Below are 19,504 nucleotides of genomic sequence, written 5' to 3' on the forward strand. Positions count from 1 at the left end.
GGTGCTGTATTAAACAAATTTGAGGTGAGGAAACATAATGTGGGGACTGGAAGAACTGGCTTGTAAGGACAGGACTTGAGTAGTCTGATAATATTTTGGGTTTTTTTTTTTTAAAAAAGGTTTTGGTCCAAGAATCACTCTTTAAAAGAGTACACATACAGAGTCAGGTGGAAAGGCTCTTTGACACCAATTTTTGGTTTTGATCCTGACTCTCTTCTTGTTGTGCATAAAGATGCTCTTGCAAATATTGTCTTTTCAGCATCGTACCATTTCTTCATTTTTAATTAATTTTTTTCCTGATACTCCTTTTCATACTTTTTGAAAGGACTTAATCTTGGTGATTCAAAAACATGAAGCACAATTTTCCCCACAAACCTTCCTAGAATTTGACAAGACCTTTTATGTCAGCACAGGAGACAGAGCTATTTGTTTTTTTGGTGAGAAAGAGGTTTCTTTATTCTTTTGTTTCTTTCTCGTATATATATGAGATTTATTCTTGTTTATAATGTTTTGTAATGATTTATAAGTAGGGTGGACCACAGGAATATTTCTGTTTATTGGGAAGATGCAAACATTGTATTGTAGAGAACAGGCAGAAAGAAGCATTGCTGGTAAGAGATGCAGGGTGTTATGGGCCATGCCTACAAAGGAATTGATTGTTCAGCACTGTTTGCCATCCAGTGACAGAAAACTCTGTGTGGATGGGTTGAAAATGACTGTCATAGTCCTGCCAGACCCAGTCCTTTGATTTGGAACCTCACAGGTTGTGTGTCTATTTCTGCTCACAGAAAGCCAGTGAAAGGTGACAAGCTATGCCCCAGACAAAGTGTGAAGCTCAGAGAAATATCTCAGCTGTCAGAGAAAGAGATCTGAGTCTTTGGGACCAGCTGCCGGAGGCTCAGCTGGACAGTGCACTTATACTGTAATGCCTGTGCCTTTCTGGCTGTTTGCTTTTGAGACTTTACCAGTGCTTCTGACCTCATAGTACGTTCCCAGCTTTTCATCCAAATGTTATCAAACAAACAGTATGTGAACTGAAGCCTCACTTTAGTTTGATTAGAAATTGTAGTTTTGTGAAGATATGGTTGGGTTGCAGCAGATGAAGACAGCTGCTAATGAAGGCTATTTCTGTACCAACATCTACCTGAAGACAAATGCTAGACCCAACATGCATAAGGCATCTGGTTTTATTCCAGTGACATATGGTAGCTTCACGACCTTATCAATAAGTCACCCTCACAGCAGCATAAGCCAAGGGCAAGGTCAATCAGCCAAATGTGGAGGGAATTACATGTTTTAATATCTTCTCTGACCAAGAAGGTGCTTTGCAATCACAAGGAGTACTCACAAAGCTGGTTAATTTTGCAGAGGGCAAGCATACAGCTGCTGTGTTGTCATTAAGTCTCCCATGCTTGTACATGACTGTGCTGTAAAAGATGAGGCAGAGGGTGAATTACAGATGATGATTGCAGGGTACAAGATATAAACCTATAACTCTGGAAAAGTTATAGGTGAGATATATGCCTATAACTTTGCAAATGCTCCTAAATATATGCTTAGACTTTTAGGTTCTCCTGTATGGATACAGGAGTTGGACTTGAGGATCCTTGTACCTTCCAACTCAGAATATTCTATTATTATGTGATTCTAATTCACAGGGCTGCTCAAAATGTGAGCCAGCCTGCTGTATTATATTACCCTTCCAACTGATGGAAAACAAAATATAAAGTTGCTGTATATTTGCTCAGGTGTATGAAAGCTGTGGATGTAATGACCCAGATGTATAGCCTGACACTATGAGAGTTAATGAAAGATGAATAGCAAAATACAACCTTAGCAATCTCAAATAAGACGATTAAAAACAAGAAGGACCCCCAAAAAACTCTGGATAAACAAGTGTTGGAAATTCTAATTCTGTTTTGGCTGGCTTCTCTCTAGGTGAGAGAAGGCTATTGGCACCTATAGGTACCATTAACACTTCTCAGGGGCAGGAGAAACCCGTATCTCCTTGATGGAAATAAAGTAATCTTAGGAGATAACCATCAGATACTCTGAGAGACACATAAGTGACACTTCCTCAGTATCCAGGATCTGGTACCTGAAAGTTAGCTTTTACAGGTTTGTGTGTGCACCTCGGTGCACTATGTGACCTCATGCAAAACTAATCCCTTCCTTTAAATGGACCGTGTGTTAAGGGCAGATGGCAGCATCCCCCTGCAGGTCTGTGCCTAGCAGCAGAGCTCCAGCTCCAGGGCTCTTGGCCGCAGAGAAGGCAGACTCTCCACCACATTCTTACCCAGTTTGGGCTCTTATCAGCTGTGGCATATCCCTAGGAGTGATGGAGGCTGGAGTAATTGCAAGGGTGAAGCCGCTGAGGCCAGCCACAGGCAGCGCCATTTGTTTTAGTTCTGGAGTCGACTGTGAGGAGGAAAAGATCTTGGGCTCTGGGGCCCTGTGGATCCTCTGGTGAATACTTCTCTTTGAGGGTCTTCCCCGTGCCCAATGTGACTGCATATAGGGAAGGCACATGCATGAACTTGCAGGGACAGATGTCTACTTTGCTGGGGTGTGCTATGTTTGACAGAGTGGTCTTGAGTTAGCATGAGGCTGAAGAGTAAGCATTGCTGTTTGCTATAAACAAACCTTAGCAAAGTGCCTGTAATTACACTTAGAAGGTTGGCCAGGCGTAGATGGTAACAGGGGAGGAAAATAATGCTTTCTTTTATCTGTTCTTGCAGACAGCTGGAGACAGATAAAAGCGGAGACAGTTTTAACCTAAGCAAAGATTGTGACTGTATGCTTTCCTTTGTTCCTCAGTGCTTTCTGTTTTCCTCCCTCTAAGTTACATTTTTATTTGCAAATGAGGCTATGCATGGGACACCTTCTGCATGCTTTTTCCACTCCTCTTGTTTTTCTTTAACTTAAGGAGAAAGGCTTTTCTTCTGACTCGACTCCTGTGGCTGCCTCTGCTTCAGAAGTGTGAGGAACACAGACTGAACTTCTACTTATGCCTCACCAATTCCAGAGTTTTGACACAAAGACAAGATGAATATCATCCACAACTTACTGACACTGAGGGAGTAGTTTTGCCATAGGTTGGTTGACATAAAACCATGCTGAAGCAGGATTTTCAGATTTTCCAGTAACAGAATGCAATGGGATAAAATAGAGAGAAAGGGAACTGTTATCTTAAAATCAAACAAACAAAAACTCCCTGTTTTTTCATCCAGAGAAAATTTTCAAATTCTGGCATCCAGCGTAAGTAATAAACTGCACTGACATGATTAAAACTACTTATGCATCTAAGTTCCCCATGCAATGCTTTGAGACTGTAGAAACAGAACTGTACATCTAACCTGGTACCCTGTACTAATGTTTTGGCATGGCAGGAAAATATTTTTTTGCTAGACATTTCTGCAAATCAGACCAAGCCAATAATGAATAAACTCATTGCGGTGACTCTTGCAGGCACATAGGCTCATCTACAGAGTTATTCCAGTTCAGTTTTTCATGATTAAATCTGCTGTAGGTGTTATTGAAACAGAAATAGCTGTTCTGTTGTAAAACCTGTATTAAAACACTTGTTTTCTTTTGTTAATTACAGTCTTTAATGGCTCTGTATATTTTCTACAGGGATAAAAAAAAAATATTACTTCAAATGTATTTTTACTATACTGTGTATTTTCCTTTAAAAAGTAAAGACTATTTGAAGAACATTACAAGCTGTATTGCTTACAGACTTCTCAGGTATGCTTTATGACAAACCAAGATGATTTCACAATGGCATTCCTGAAACTTCAGCGTCTGTTAAATAAAGGCACAGCTACTTTCCTCCAGCTGTTCTTTGATATTTAATTGTCCTAAGATGGTCTGTGGAAACACAGGCTGATGGGTACAGACCAGTTTGTGTGAAATAATGGGAAAAGGACCATTTCTAGTCTAGTGTATGTGAAGAGTGAGAAGCGTTCTCTCTCAGCACAAGTCTGGAGTTCGGAAAGGAATAGTGTTAATTCTTGCAGTATTGAACATGAATATATTTTTACCCAATGACTTGCTATAAAAGTCTGATTCTGAGCAGTCATATATTTAAAAGCAGGCACTACAGTACGCCATTTCTTGATGCTGCATCCTTTTCTGCTTAAGAACTGGATTGTCTCAATTTGCAGCACCAAATAAATAGGAAATTTTAAGGATTAAGTATATTGAATTTTTAAAAGACATTAAGAATTTTCTTCATCAGTAATGTCTTTTTAGTCAATAAAATTATGAATCTGATTCTTTCTATGTGGTACCTCCACTCCAAAAGGATGAAGATACATTTTAGGTTTATGTTTGTAATTTTTTTCAAAACAAACCTGTTTCTGCTTTATAAACTTGCATTAAAATGCACTTGCAAACATTTTGTATTTTACAGCCTAGATATACTAATTTTAAAATTATATATAAATCAAGACAACATTGATGTAGAAAGAGTTAAACAAATTTGCTCTTTGCTGTCATTTCAAAAACAGAGACACTCATATTTCTAAGATATGAAGTAAACCCCCAAAAGACAAATAACCATCACTTATGTGTTCTTAATAGACATATGATTCCTGCCATGCAGATTATGCATATATACAATTTTGCAGTAATAAATAAGAAAAGCTCTGTAACTTTTTACAACTCTCTGTATTAGGGCTTGAAAGATATCTACTCTTAAACCTATACTTATGGTGTCAAATTTCTGTTTGCTCATTCCACCCTGCGCTTTTCTTACAAGATAAAATATGACAAATAGTAGATAAGAATTTTCAAGTTTAAATAAACAAAAACTTTTCAGAAATGAAAGTTTTATTTGTTATAAAAGTTGTACTGTGTACAAAAGAAATTACTATAACTTACAATTCTTCAGGCACAGAATATTGGGAGGGGGGTACTTCCACTGGAAGAGCAGTATTTTGAAAATAAAGAATCGTTAGAATCAGACATTGATAGCAGTATTAATATAATAATATAATAATAAATACTTCACATTCATATAATCTGAATTTATAATAATCCAGGTATTTCAACATTAACTAATACATTTTAATCTGCCTCCAACATGCAGGTAGAAGAGTCTTCTGCAGCTCATAGAAGAAATGTATGATTCATGATGAGGGTTATATCAACCCTGAGTATTTCCCCTTGTCCAGTTTCACAACTGCCAGCTAGCAGAACTCCAGAAGGATGGCAAGCAGGCAAGTAACTGAAAACACTGCTTGCTGTAATCTTAAACCATTGGAGTACAGTTTGATAATTTCCTCTGTTTCCGATGTCAGTTCTTAAAAGAAATAAAATCAAGAAAATAAAATGGTTAATGAGTACGTAAATTTGAAAACATAAGGTTTTTCAACATACTTGAAAAGTCCTCTGACATCTCACAGGTACTTAAGCTAAAGGTATCAGCTGTTAAAGCCAATCAAGGGGAGTATTCTCAGGGGAGAGATGTAAATAGACGTCCCATCAATGATCGTTTGAGGAGCAACTGATAACACTTATCAGCTCTTGCAGGCATTAATCTCAGAATAATCAAAAGTAAATACCAAGCAAAAGCAAGAGGAAGAACTTCAGAAGAGGTAAGCACTCAAGCCTGTATGTCGGTTTTTAACCCTTCCTTTAACAAGGGACATAGCTTTAGCAAAAGCAGAGAAGCCATACCCTCTTATCCGTGAAAGCCACGGAGTCCCTGCTCAGAGGATTCTCCACTGAGACATTTATTGTCTTTCTTAAGCTGAGTTTAAGAGTAGTAAGCAGTTGACTGTTTTTTCAGAGCATTATGTCTTTTGTTCCTGTAATGAGGAACAATAGAGATGATTCAAAGGTGAACATGTAAAGAGTTGAATGAGAAAGTTGTGTGACACATATAACTGCTCAATACAGAAGACTTCAAGGAAAAAGTGATTCTGGTGGATTTTTATTTATTTTTTTTTTCTGTCTAGGGTTACAAAGGTAGCAATGTCACCTTTTTAATGTTTTGATTTACATCTGAGTTAGTGCTACAACTCACAAGTCACAGGTTCAAGACACTGCTACTCAGGTAGGAATCTAGGAAACAAGAGGCTGCTTGGGGTGCAAACGACTCTTGAAACCATTTCAGTCTGTTGTTTTCTTACCCTGCTAAGGAGTGATGTTGGCACAAGTGAAGGAAAGCACAAGATGGGATTGAGATATTATGGGTGGAAAGGGCAAGAATATTTTTCACCGATTTTGCCACTGAAGAGAAAATATTATTAAATCCTTATTAGTGATCTCAAGAGTATTAAGAACAGTCTGGATCAGTCAGTTCTCCATGGAAAATAATACCAGTATAGCAATTCTTTAAATCCTTATGCTAGTTGACAGTCTGTTTTCAAAAATATTCACCCATTTATTCAGGGAATTTCTGAGGCTGATATAGCAAGACTTCACTTAAAATGATATAGTGCTTTTGAGGAGACTAGGCGGCACTGCCTTACAGTGATCAGGATAACGGTTACATATTTTTTGTGAGCAGTGTGTTCAAACTTAAAACTCATACAAGAATATTCTGAAGATTGAGATACAGATCTTAAAAAAATATTCGAATTAGTTTTGTGTCATTTAAGCATGATGATTGATGATTCTGTGTATTAAGTAGACACAACTTTTTTCTCTAGTGAAATACCAGTTTCTACTTCCTCCACACCAGTATACACTACACTACTCTTTTTTTCTCTTTAACAAGTTTTTTGATTTAGTTTAGTTATAGAAATTGTCCTGGTTAAGTGGGAAGTCATAGATGTACAGATTTTGCAGAACAGAGAAGTATTTAACCTCTGTAGTCTTCAATTAGAACAGTGGGAAGTTTTCTACTATACAGAATTATGAATATCTGAAAACGTCTTATGTGCTGCACTCTACAGTTGAGATCAGTGTTTGTTACTGTCTCACTAATGCATTCTCTAAACCCACTGTAGAAGTCCAGCTAGTGCACATTCTGCAGTCTCCAAGTACCCCACTACTGCAGAAGGCAATTCTGTCACCCACGGGATAAAAATGTTTGATTTAATGCCATTTCTTACCGCAGTTACTCTGTGTTATTTCTGAGAGACAGTGTAGTGTGCCATAGCCACATCGACAAAGCCAACAGTCCTTCAGCACCCAGACGCCGTGGGGAATGCTGCCACAGCTGCTGTCAACGACAAGGGAGACATTTGGTACTTCCCTGACCCCACCACAGAAAATAAGCACAATAATTTCCTCTGATTTTGGTCTGGTTTTGTTTTGTTTTGTTACCCTTGCCGTTCATCATATTCACAGTATCTGCCAGTGAAGTGCTTTAGGCAGGCACAGAAAGACCCCAGGATACAAGTTCCTCCATTCTGGCAGCAGCGTCTGTTCAGTTTTTTACCTGCAAGACAATATTACAGAGGTTAACAAGCATCTCAGGGGCTCTGAACCTCACCTTTCTCTCAGTTGTTCTCTCAGGTCCCTCCAGTTCCCAAAGTCTCTTAAGGATATCTAGTTTTATTGTCTTTAGAGACAATAAAATTATATGCCTGTTAGGAGTGTTTGTTCAGCTAAACCCAGTTTGTTTAGTTAAGGATTAGAAACAAGCTACTAGGGATTACAAGATGGTGCAGAAGCAACGCCTGGCAAATTTTGTAGCAGCAGGATGTGTTCAAGTGAAATATTTCACTCCACTTTGACAGATGTAGGTTTCAATCACACTAAGAAATGGGGCATTTTTATTGGGAAGTGATACTTATTTTTGAATAAAAACCTGGGAATTTACTTGGTTCTGACGTGGGGGGAACACTCCCTTGAGCCTTTCTCAGAGTCCTGGGATTGAGCACCAATTTAAAACTTTATATAAATGGGAGGAAACAGAATACTTTTTTTCCCCCTCCCTGTTAGTACAGTTGCTTTCAGGTAGCTGAAACCTTTTTTAATAAAATTTCAATTTTTATGGTTATTAAATATCGTGAATTCTAAAAAATGAACAGGATGTAACAAAATTTTACAGATGCTCTTGTAAACACGAAGTGCCAAACACTTCTTCATTCTTAGTATTCTTCCTTGTTTTTCCTTAACACATTTTGCAAGTGGAAGATCTTCAGCTCTACCCCAAATTTTTATCACCATTTACTAAGTGGCCATGCGTATAATTGAAATGGGTGGTCAAAGAAAACCAACAGGCTGGAATCTTCCAGGACAACACTTAAAGTATTACTATATTATATTTTAAAAGTAATTTTATGTCATTATTTACAAAAATAATGTTACTTACTCTCTGTAATTCCAGTGAAAGGTACTAAAGCTCTGGAACTCTGTTGCTTTCTACTTTGGTAACTCTGATTCATATCACTGAGCGCATTTGTAAAGGTCCCTTCGTTCTTGGGCTGCTGCTTTTGTGCTGTACCATTGAGACTTTTCACAACTTCTTTCCATTCTTCTTTTTCAGGGCCTTGACAAGAAGTGCAAATATGTAAGGGAAGGTTAGTTTGTAATGAAGAAATGCATACTGTAAATGTAGAAGAAAAACACAGCGGGGCTGGGAGAAAGATGAAGTTTCCCTTACCTTTTTCTAAATGAACAGCTTGCCAGACAAGAATCACAGTGAAAAGAATTCTGAAAAAAAAAAAAAAAAATTAAAAAGAGAGAGAGAAAAAAAAAAATCAAACGAGAAATGATTTTGTGCTAATGTGACGCAAAAAACTAAAACGAATGGTGAGTGTGTGAACTTTTAAAAGGAATAAGCATCCCTGGTTAGAGAAGGTCCCTGACATCTCAAGAGAACTTACCTAACATGATTTCTCCAGTACATTTTTCTGCAGCCTGGAATAGCTGTGAGGTCCTCCGGGAGAGCTTGAGCAGAAGATGTCCAGAGCCCTGTGCTTCAGGCTGTTGCGTGCAGCAGTCCTCGCACAGCAGACACCGATGGGCAGAGAAAGCGGACTGACGAAACTTTCCTCCTGCTGTCCAGCTTACAGCAAGGCTTGGTCGCCAGCCGTACGACTGAGCCCTGGCCGGGAGCCGGGAACATCCTTCCGGGCTGGGACTCCCTGGCCAGCCCCCGATTTACATGCCCTGCTGAAGGGAGGAGCAAGGGGGGGACACCTACTGCTGGGGGGAGAGTTAAGAGCCCATGAGCACAACCAAAAGCCCAAGGCGGAAAGATCTCATGTCCAGTGTATTTCTCAAGACAGAAAACTTTGTATCGCCATGTAGTGCATAGGAAAAACATACAAACAAATAAACAAACAAACAAATTCTACAGAACTGCAATAGGTATATCATAACCAGAGCAGGTATATATAAGGAAGGTTAAAAAGCCTGAGCTCTACTTACATGCCTTGTCTCTGCCAGGGTTTTCCACCAGAGATCTGCTTTATGAGATTGTACTAATTTGTAGCAGAGATCCTTAAAACCTGCTTTTGAGACTTCTACTAAAAATACTGGAAAAGGCAATATAAGGTCCTTGAGGGAGGATTGTTGTCTCACCGCAGCTGTTAATAACCTTTTGAAACATTTTCTGAAAATTTTACTATTAGTAAAATTAGGCCCCTTAGTGGATATTCCTAGTCTGAGTTTATGCAGTATCAGCAGATACCTAGATATAATTTACTGTGTGTTCTGAAATGGGCTAGGACCACTCACATGGCATTGCCATGGCTTGGTATCATGAGCAAAAACACCCGCAGCTGGGCAGTGCTAAAAAAGCAGCTCTAGGCAGGCTTTTCTCATCACATGTCCACATTTTGTACTACCAAGTGCACATGGCCTTTACTTATGTTGTGGCAGGAAACTGAAGCAATAATAAAAAGAAAACAGCAATACTGTTTTGTTTTGGGGGAGCATTAGAAGAGGGATGTTTTCACTGTGTCACAGCAAACCAAGCTAGTACAAGTCTCACCTTGGCTAGATACAAGATCACATCAGAAGTATGGGGCAGACCTCGCTGAAGAAATGGTTGCAATGACTAAAGACATTATCATCCCTGTGGCTGTCACTTGTCAGATTTACCCCATCTGAACTAATGTTTTGGAAGTTGTGATAACTTCTCATCCAGTTTGGTACAAAGGCTGGCTTAATTTACAAAGATAGCTATCCTAATTAAAGTCAACCCTCTTGGCACTAAAGCAGATGGAGAGTGTTTTTAAGACATGTTCTCTTACACAGCTGTAACAAGCATGGGTAACAAGCAAGAGAAGTTGGAAACTATTGTGAAATTAGAAATCTATGCCATAATTGCTATCATGGAAACACTGGGAAAAGTCATGTCACTGGAACACAGAAATCAAGAGCTACAAGCTATTCAGAAGCTCTTTATCTCCAAATTGGAAACACCTGGATGTGATGGATGGACAATTCAATGGATAAAGAGCTGGCTGGATGCAGCCAGAGAGTTGTGGTCAATGCCTCTGTGTTGAGGTGGAGGCTGGTGATGAGTGATGTCCCTCAGGCTCTGGTTTAAGATCACTGCTCTGCAGTGGTTACTTCAGTGGCACAGACAGTGGAATCTCAAGTTTGCAATCTCAAGTTTGCAAATGACACAAATCTGAGCAGTGCAGTTGACACAACAGAGGGATGGGATTCCATCCAAAGGGACCTGGACAAGCTTGAAAATTGGGCACATGAGAACCTTATGAAGCTCAACAAGTCCAATTGCAAGGTACTGTGCCTGGGCTAGGGCACTCCCAAACATGAGAAGAAATGGGGAGAAGAACTTACTGAAAGCATACTTGTGGGGTTGGGGATTCTAGAAGATAAAAGCTAGACATGATCCAACATCATGTGCTTGCATACTAGAAAGCCAAAAATGCCCTGGGCTGCATCAAATGTGTGTACTACAGGCTGAGGGAGGGGATTCTACCCCTCTGCTCTGCCCTGTTGAGACCCACCTGGAACACTGCAATCAACTCTGGGGTCTCCAGCACAGGAGGGATATGGACCAGTTAGAGTAGGTGCAGAGGAAGCCAGGAGGTGTTCTGAGAGATAAAGCCTCTCTCCTATGAAGACAGGCAGAGATATTTGGGGCAGTTCTGCCTGGATAAGAGAATAATATTTTCAGCTAGGTCTAACTGGTAGTTAAGTTACAATATTCAGATGCCTAAATGCTGTCACTTACTATTTAAATTCTTGTTTCCCCATTCCACAGATGGAAGGCAGAAAAAAACATAAACAGAGACACATAAGTACAGGAACATCACATAGTGGGTTTTTTTACTAAAATGCAGTGTCAATGTAGTTCTCCTGGAGAGTTTTTTGGGCACCAAATTCCCTGCCCTATACTAGTGGTAACATTCAAAATGCATCTGCTGGTGAAGAAATATTGACAAATTTTCACACTCTGTGCCATTTGCTTAAGATCAGAAGTCATTCCTGTAATTGCAAGAGCCAACAACCTGGAAGAACTGTAAAGCGTCGGTAAACATTTCTTGCTTTTGATACCTTGTTTCTTCCTTCTCCCTATAGCCTCACCATCAAGGCAGGCAGAGGAATGGGGACGGAGAAAACTGCTCAGATGCTGCTGTTGCCTGCCTGCACCAGAGGTGAGATCGGTGTGACACTGCAGAAAAGTGCTGCTGTTTGTTGTTGACAGAATCTGCCAGAGAGTGATTGCTTCTGCCCAGGGACTTGCGAGGAGCAGGAGCGGCAGTAAGGGTAGACACACTCCTTTTATCAGCTTCAAGTAAGATAAGAGTGGAGCCAACCAAAGCGCTGGTCCTGAGCATTTCAATCAAGCCCTGCATACACAGGAGATGGGTAACCACTAATTAGGGGAGTTCAGCACAGTTAGTTCTGACAACAGATCAGGTAGCCTGTGTGGGTAAGTGAGGTAGGAAAATGTGGTGCTACTTTATTGAAGCACAAAATTCATCTTGGGCTTATGCCAGGAACTGTAGGTCAGGCACTCTGACCAAAATGCAAGTGAACCAAGCTATCCACACTGAGAGCTGAAGTGTGGATAATATATGCTGGGTTTTGGTATATTAGTGTTTCATACCAACTATGTAGATACTCTATTTCTGAAAACTTCAGGATAAATAGATGGCTAAAGATTGGAACAATCATTGGAACAATCAGAAGCAAGGATGAAGAGAAAATGTGAGTGTTCCTGGGAGCACTTTGAAGACCTGCTCAGGGTCTGCTCAACTCTGGTCAGTGCAGCCAAAATATCTGCCGACTAGAAATCTTTGGATTCCAAAATTCCAGCTTTGGGTTAGGACTAGATCTCTAACCACCTTGGGTACTGTTAAATCAGCTGTGCAGAATATTATGGAAAATAATTAAAAACAATGAGTCTCCATAAACATTTATTGAAATCTTGGAATTATAGGCTTCTATGAAGGAAAACTCTCAGTCAGGATGACATACATTTCTCTGAGGAAAGGGCAGACTGTGGGCGATCTAGATGGGAATCTCAGAGTGTGTTTAACTCGTTAAATGTTGAGCATAGTGGACAGAAAGACCTAATACTAGCCAGCCTGAGAGTTGTTTGTTTTTTTATGTTCTTTGGCTTTCTACTAAGGTTTTTTGACATCTACCCAAGTGTTTTTTCTTTCTAAAGGCTATGTAAAATTTCAACACAGTTTAACTGAATGATTTTAACAATATCACAGAACTTTCTCAACAGAGGCTGGTCAGACCAGCTCTTGTTATCATCAGGAATTTCCTACAGGATCATGTAGAGGTTGCTGTTGTTGCCTTTGCATTTCAATGTATGCATGCACTGTGTGAATGAACAGTATAAATTACCCAAACAGCTTTTTTCACTCCATGTTAAGAACGGCTTACATTGGCTTAGTTGGAATTGGCCACTAATTGACTTGAGAAAGTAATATGCAGGAAAGTTAGATAATCCATATTGTGGCTGGCACCACTTAACTAGTGCCACAGGTCCATGATAAACTTAAGCAGGATAAATGGCTGCTGCTGCTAAAAGGGTGAGTCCCACTTTATCTTACACCATGGATTATTTGTGCCGCCTCCCACCCTCATGCCATCACTGCTGTTTGCTCAGCCATGAATGAGCTGAAATAGAGAGCTTATCTGAATGAAAACTCAGCTTTGGGGGGGGGGAAAAACCCCCAGTGTTCTGGTGGATTTGTTCCCTGACGTGATTTGCCAGATGAACACTAGGGCTGGCAGAAGCAGAAGGCAGGGAGAACCAGCCAGTTCTGTGTGACAAGCAGCCCCTTTCTGTAGCTGAGCTGATTTATAACAGATTAAATTGACTATGGAATGTGTAAATAAATTTCAGTTCCTATATTTAAATTGTTCTTCCCTAGGAAATAAACCATAAGTAGTGTAGCCGCTCATATGATGCTACCTTCAGTGCTCTCACCCTATTAGCATTCTATACAGAGAAGTAGAGCAATCATCCCACATCTCTCTGACAACATATGGATGAAGTTTAGTACAAATGTGATGGGATCAATATTACCAAACGAAAGGAAACATCTACAGCTCTTCCTTGGAAAGGGAACCTTATGCAGATGTCATACAAAGATGTGACTGTCGCAGGCCAACACAAATTTATAGAATTAATCAAGTCTCAGAGCATTATGTAGTTTTTCCCTCCTTTGAGCGTAATGATTAGTCATTAACAAAATACAGTATGCTTTTATAAAGATTTTATAATGAAAATGAATGTAGTCCATGTCTTTTGTGTAGAGGAAAAAAAAATAATATAAAAGAGAATTTGCCAGTACACATGTGAAGTGATTAAGAAGATCCCAGTTATCCTCTTCTGAGGGAAAAGTTCTTTGGCAAATAAATTAACACCAGCACCAAGATACTGGAAGACTGAGATTTTTTGTTTCTTCTTCTATTTCAAGTAAAAGTTTTTAGGATTTTATTGAAGGAAAACTAAGTACTGAGGGAAAAGAAATTTTGCACAATTATTTATTTTGAAGTTTGATAAGACAATGCTTTTAGCAACCACAGGCTCTGCAGAGAGACAGAAAGTTTTTTTGAAAAAGAAATTAACTTTTGAATTAGTAGAATTGTGCTCTAATTTCTGGCTGAGCACACCTCCCTTCCATATACTGTCTGGTGTGTATCTGTATTGTTAACCATTCAGGAAGTTGTTTTGGCATTTCAATTTAAGAATGGGCTCTTTCTGTCTGCGTAAAACTTACAAGTCCTATGGTGTCTTGTTATGGGGCCATGTGGGGATACAGTATTAGTGCAGTCATGCACTTAAGCTATATTTTTCTTGCAAAATTACTTGAAAAATCTGTCTTTACCATAGACAAAATACAGTTGCTTCAGTTTAATGGCATATTTGACCTGGCTCTGCAGTCTTGTTTGGTGCAGTCAGCTGAAACTACAGTGAATTTTTTACCCAGTGAAGTGATCCACCCTAGCAGTAAAAACAGAAACAATTTGAAGGTTGAATATCTGTCAGTTGTTTCCCCCACTGTTTTCATTTGTAAGTATTTTGGAGTGGTTTAGCCTGCTGTTAACAGTGCTGCAGTAGGATGTGACGCCAGAAAGCTTTCTGGGTTTATGTGGCAAGATACAAACTATGGATTTCACAGCAGCCTTGAAGGAATCCCTGAGGAAGGGATGATCCCACAGCCTAATTCAAGGATGGAGATGCATATCCCAGGCAGCCATGAATGGAAATCTCTGCATAGATCTTGCACTTGATCTTTAAGCTAGACAAATATGCTGGCATTTCTTCAAGATGAAACTATACATGAAAGCTGAAACAATGTTAGACAGCTAATTCCCAAGTCAAGCATACACAGAGATTTGCATTGGCAATAGTGGCATTTAACCTTTTCTGGAGATTAATCTGTTTACCTGGAGCAAATCTATCTGTCTTCTCTATTATTTTTTTTTTTTTTTTCTGGAGCTAGTTTTCTGGCTTATGAATTGAAGCATCTCAGCAAGAGGTCCAGTAGGGAAAGGAGGAGTGAGAGAATTTGTGGCTGAGAGATAGAAGGAGGTGGGCAGGACAACTTTTCAGGTGTTATGAACTATCAGATTATCCTCAAAATTCCTGGGTGCCTTGTTTCATCCTTCTTGGACTTAGCCTTTTAAGCACCAGGGCTAGCAGGCAAAAATGAGAGATTCAGCAGTTATCTTCATCAATGGTAATAACACCTAAATGTTAGTGTCAATTTAAATAGAAACAAACCAGTATATCATAATCTGTAGTGCAGTCAGCAGGTCAGCACTTCCTTTTGTCTCCAGACTATTGCTGCCCTTGAGGGATCTGTCCTTTGTGCCAGCTGAAATTCCAGCTTGGCCTTGGCCCAACAATCCAAATGTGCTCCATGTGACATTGCAGACAGCTTGTGCTCAAAATGAGAGAGGTGTGTGTTGGAGCTGAACTTCTGCCACTACAATGGCTTCACTTCTGCTCCATACTAGCTGGGGAACTGCGGGAATTGAACTGGAGCTGTGCAGGTCTCTAAAAATCATTTGTATGGAGCAGACACACTACACATGTAATATGCTTGGGAAAAGCTGCAAAACCAAATGTTATATCTTCATCCAGGCATTCAGAGCAGGTTGCTCTCTCAAAGTGCAATTTTGAAAGTTTCTAGGCTGTGGGTGTTAGCCACAGTCAGTGAACTGCTTCTGAGAACAAAAAAATCCTATGATAAAGAACAAGCCATAAACCTCATGAGTGAAATCTGGAATACTAGGGTTATTTTAAGGAATAAGATTACACATGAAGCTCCAGAAGGAAATGAACTCTCTCTCTTTCAGCAATGCTGGACTCCAGCATGCTGGAGGGCTGTTATGCTGGCAGCGGGATCAGTGTGGGAGAAAGCAAATGCAAAGGTGGGATCTGCTCAGATAGGGTCAAGGTCTTAAGTGCAGAGCACATCTCAACGTCCTGTTGACTTGAGGATTGGCTTTCTGGCATCACTTTTCACTTTTGGTTTGGGAAGAATAACTGCAGATTTAAAGAAAAGTGAATAGTGTAGTTCCATAATCTGTTACTAAATGCAAATAGGAAAATTTACTCTTGTTTTTCAAGCTATATGGTGAGAGGAAACAGCTATAAGTAACATAACTAATTATGACAAATTCTGCCTGATGGCATTTGTTGGTTGAGAATAGATAGATGGATTGAGAAAACCCAATTTTCTAGGTACTCTTCAGGTTAGGAATTTAACATTGGTGTGGTAGGCAGTCACTCTACCACAGAAACCAGTGGTTTTGGCATGAACATTGTTAATATGACTCTGTGAAGACTGTAGGGTAGAAAAAGTCTGAGTCACCTAACCCTGGTATATTGTGAGCAATTATGTTAATGATGTGATTGCTATAACACTAAACACTATGAGGAGGTATTTCTTTAACCCAGGAATGGTAAATTGAAAGAAATTTTCTTCTGGAACACAATTGTTCTTGATAATGAGGACTCTGAAGGGCACAAGACAGGATGCTAACTTCAGTTTCACACTGTGATATACACACGTATATTAGTGCAAATTTTTTTCTGTCAGAAAAGCTGATTTTTATGAGTTCTCTGACTTCTCCTCTCATAAGCCCTGTCTCCTCAGCTGTTCTGCCAGATCAATATGGTCATCCTTCACTGCAGAGTACAGATTAAAGTTTCCAATAACTTAATTTAAATTTGGTCCTTTAATAGATCCGGCATAGAGGACAAAAAATTTGAATTGACATGACTGTATTTAAAGGAAATCTTCATCCATGTGCTCAGCTTGTTTGACTATGCTACACCTGAATGGCTGAAGAAGAAAACAGAACTGTTGAAAATATGGTGATTTTTAAGTAGTGTTTACCTTAACCATCTTTAGGGTTTAAAAAAAAAAAAAAATAAATTGAGCCAGTTTAATAGATTACCACAGTGTCCTGAGTCTCCAAGAGACACAGAGTCCTGAAATGAGAACTCGGTGCGTGTGCATTTTGATTATGTAGTTTTGTGTGTCTAAAAATGAAACAGAAATAGCTGGGGAATTCTAGTGAGCAATAAACTTTATCTCAAGCAATGGCAGGAAGGAAATATCTGCAAATTTGGGATGACTTTACAGTTTGAGTGTGTGTTTGACATTTATGGTGGAACTTGGCCTGGCTTAATTAATTTCCACTGGTGCATAATGGTTGCTCTGGGAACAGTTATAAATTTCCTTTTTAAGTGAAAATCTACAATTTTCTCTGTTAAATCTTCCTGTGTTTACAGGGACACAGGAAGATTTCCAGGAGGCTGTGGCAGTTCATCATTTAGAAAATTGCCCTTCATTTCTACACATAAAAATTGACAAGACAAAAATGCTTTCTTTTCTTAGTAAATTGCGCTGATGTTTGTCTAGTGATATAAAATTTCTTCCTTGGTCTTTTCTCTGTTTATGTGTGCATTTGTAATAGGTTAAATCTATTCAGTGGAACAGATTCTGCACACAAGAATAAAGCCACAAACATTTGTGGGAGAGAAACACAATCCCTCATGTAGGTGAAGGAATCACATCATCATGATACTCCCTCTGATGCATGGAAATGTTGTATTAGATGGAGCTAATCCCACTGAAGCACCCCTGTCCACCAACCCCACAGTGATAAATCTGTACTTGCATGCATGTGTCTTATGTGTTGTTGTCTATAAACTACTGCAAAACATCTGGCAAAAGAATTAGCAAGTTAGATGCAGAGCTACATTAGTGAATACTTAGTCCAGCACTGTTTTCTGGGTCATTTTAGCACCCACATAATGGTCAGATCCAATGCCAATATGCATGCACTATAGTGATTACATCATGATAATTTTTATGTGTCTTGTCTTCACTGTCATTTTAATTTGAGAGAGCTCTTTCCAGTTAGGCTTGTGTTTTTCCTAAAATTGCTGCAGCTGAGTACATAGATGTCTGCTGATGTGAAGCCAAATTGCTATGTTAACTATTTAGGCACTGGCTGGAATTTTTCAGGACTGTGTTGGGATTGGAGGCTAATGCTGTCTTCCTGCACACAATAAGGATCAAAGTGAGTTTTTTAACCCCTTCCTACACTGACTGTGCTGGCATATTGGTCGGTATTTATCACAGTGGCTGAAGATTCACCACGATGTCCCAAGGCCAACCTCTCATCAGTCAATATAGTTTGCATTTTTATGTTTCTGCTGGGCATTACCGCTTCTCAGTTTGGCTGCTGTAAACCAGGGTCTTGTCATTATCTAGGACTCTGTTGAAATAGCCAACAGGTAAAAAAAATCTCTGCTCTACAAAATTTATTGATCACTAGGTTCCCAGAGCAACACCCAGCATCAAGTTAGCAAGGGAGAATAGGGGAAATTAAAAGCTACTTTTCAAAACAATGATCTAGCTGTTGATCCCACTTCTTGATATTCAGTCTGGTTGTTTTTCTTTCTCTTGGACTGAGTTCTCTCTATAGTCTCTCTCCCACACTTGCCCCAGTGTTGACATTTTGACACCCTCACAGGCTTGTGCGTGGGAGTGCAGATGTTGGTGAGTGTCTGTGCTTGCTCTTGTTCAGGCTGTGCAGAGCAGCACGGCCAAGAAGGGATCAGCACAAGGTCTCAGAAGTGTACAGAGTTACTCTGTACAAAGTCAGTCCAGCTCTTCATTAGTGACTGGGAGTTTTGCAGCATTAGGAGCTTTGGGGAAACATCTATAACCTTCTGCAGATCAAAGGACCAGAACAGTGTCTCATTTTGTATGAAACAGCTCTTTCAACAAGCCATGCCACTTCTGTTCCCTTATGTCCACTTTGTCATGTTCCTGATAGCAAGAGACATATATATATATTTACACTAACAAGACAGAATGTCAAGCATCCTCAGAAAGTTATTTGGGAGATTTGGTTTTACGGGATTCCCCTTTACAGACTTTGAATATCTCGCTTCTCCTCCAGCTGTGAAAAGACTCCCTGTCCATAAATTGCCATCTCAGAGAGGTCTCAGTTTGGCAACTCCTAGTACTGGGTGGAAATACTAGACAAAAATGTTGTCTAATGAAGAAATTGCACTTAAAAAGAAAAAAAAAAAAGACAAATCATGGAGACTATTGGATTACTTTAGTGATGCTTAGAAAGAACAGGGCAAATAATGCATATTCCAAAGTGACAAAACCTGTAGTCTGTAAACTATGCTACTACATACACTAGACCTAATTAATTTGTTTTAGGTGAGTGATGCTTGATGCTCAGACCACACAAGGCAATGCCAGTGGGTGTGGGGTTAATGTTGTGGGCTTGCTTTTGCCACAGGATTCCACCATGCTTCAATGCATTTCTGAGAAGCTAGGTTTGCTGGTGTGATGTTGTCATGGAACGTGAAGAATTGGACATGAGTTTTAAGTTGCCTGTGTGCGATCAGCCTGAGCAAAAAGAAAGTCTTCAGGCCAGAGATCTGTGAAACTGTGAACAAGAATTTCCTGGTTCCTACTCAACTTTACATCTCTTAGATAGTGACTTGCCTGTGAGTTTTTTAACCAAAAAGAGAGAGGTAGACTGACAAAAGTTTTTGCAACTGTTTATTTTCCAGTCTGATCATTTTGTCCCATCTGGATTACAGCAC

General features: G+C 39.5%; 1 protein-coding gene across 1 annotated transcript; it reads right to left on the reverse strand.

The window, feature by feature from the left end:
* Positions 1–5,192: 5,192 nt before the first annotated feature.
* LOC121336034 (cryptic protein-like) lies at positions 5,193–8,809 on the reverse strand. The gene is made up of 6 exons (XM_041404689.1): positions 8,787–8,809; positions 8,564–8,613; positions 8,273–8,449; positions 7,285–7,393; positions 7,065–7,174; positions 5,193–5,305 (listed from the first exon to the last, which is right to left on the reverse strand). Exons 1-6 carry the CDS (start codon positions 8,807–8,809, stop codon positions 5,193–5,195), a joined length of 582 nt encoding a protein of 193 aa, XP_041260623.1.
* Positions 8,810–19,504: the final 10,695 nt, after the last annotated feature.

This window comes from Onychostruthus taczanowskii, unplaced genomic scaffold, assembly GCF_017590055.1.
Source record: "Onychostruthus taczanowskii isolate IOZ18803 unplaced genomic scaffold, ASM1759005v1 scaffold219, whole genome shotgun sequence".
NCBI lineage: Eukaryota > Metazoa > Chordata > Aves > Passeriformes > Passeridae > Onychostruthus > Onychostruthus taczanowskii.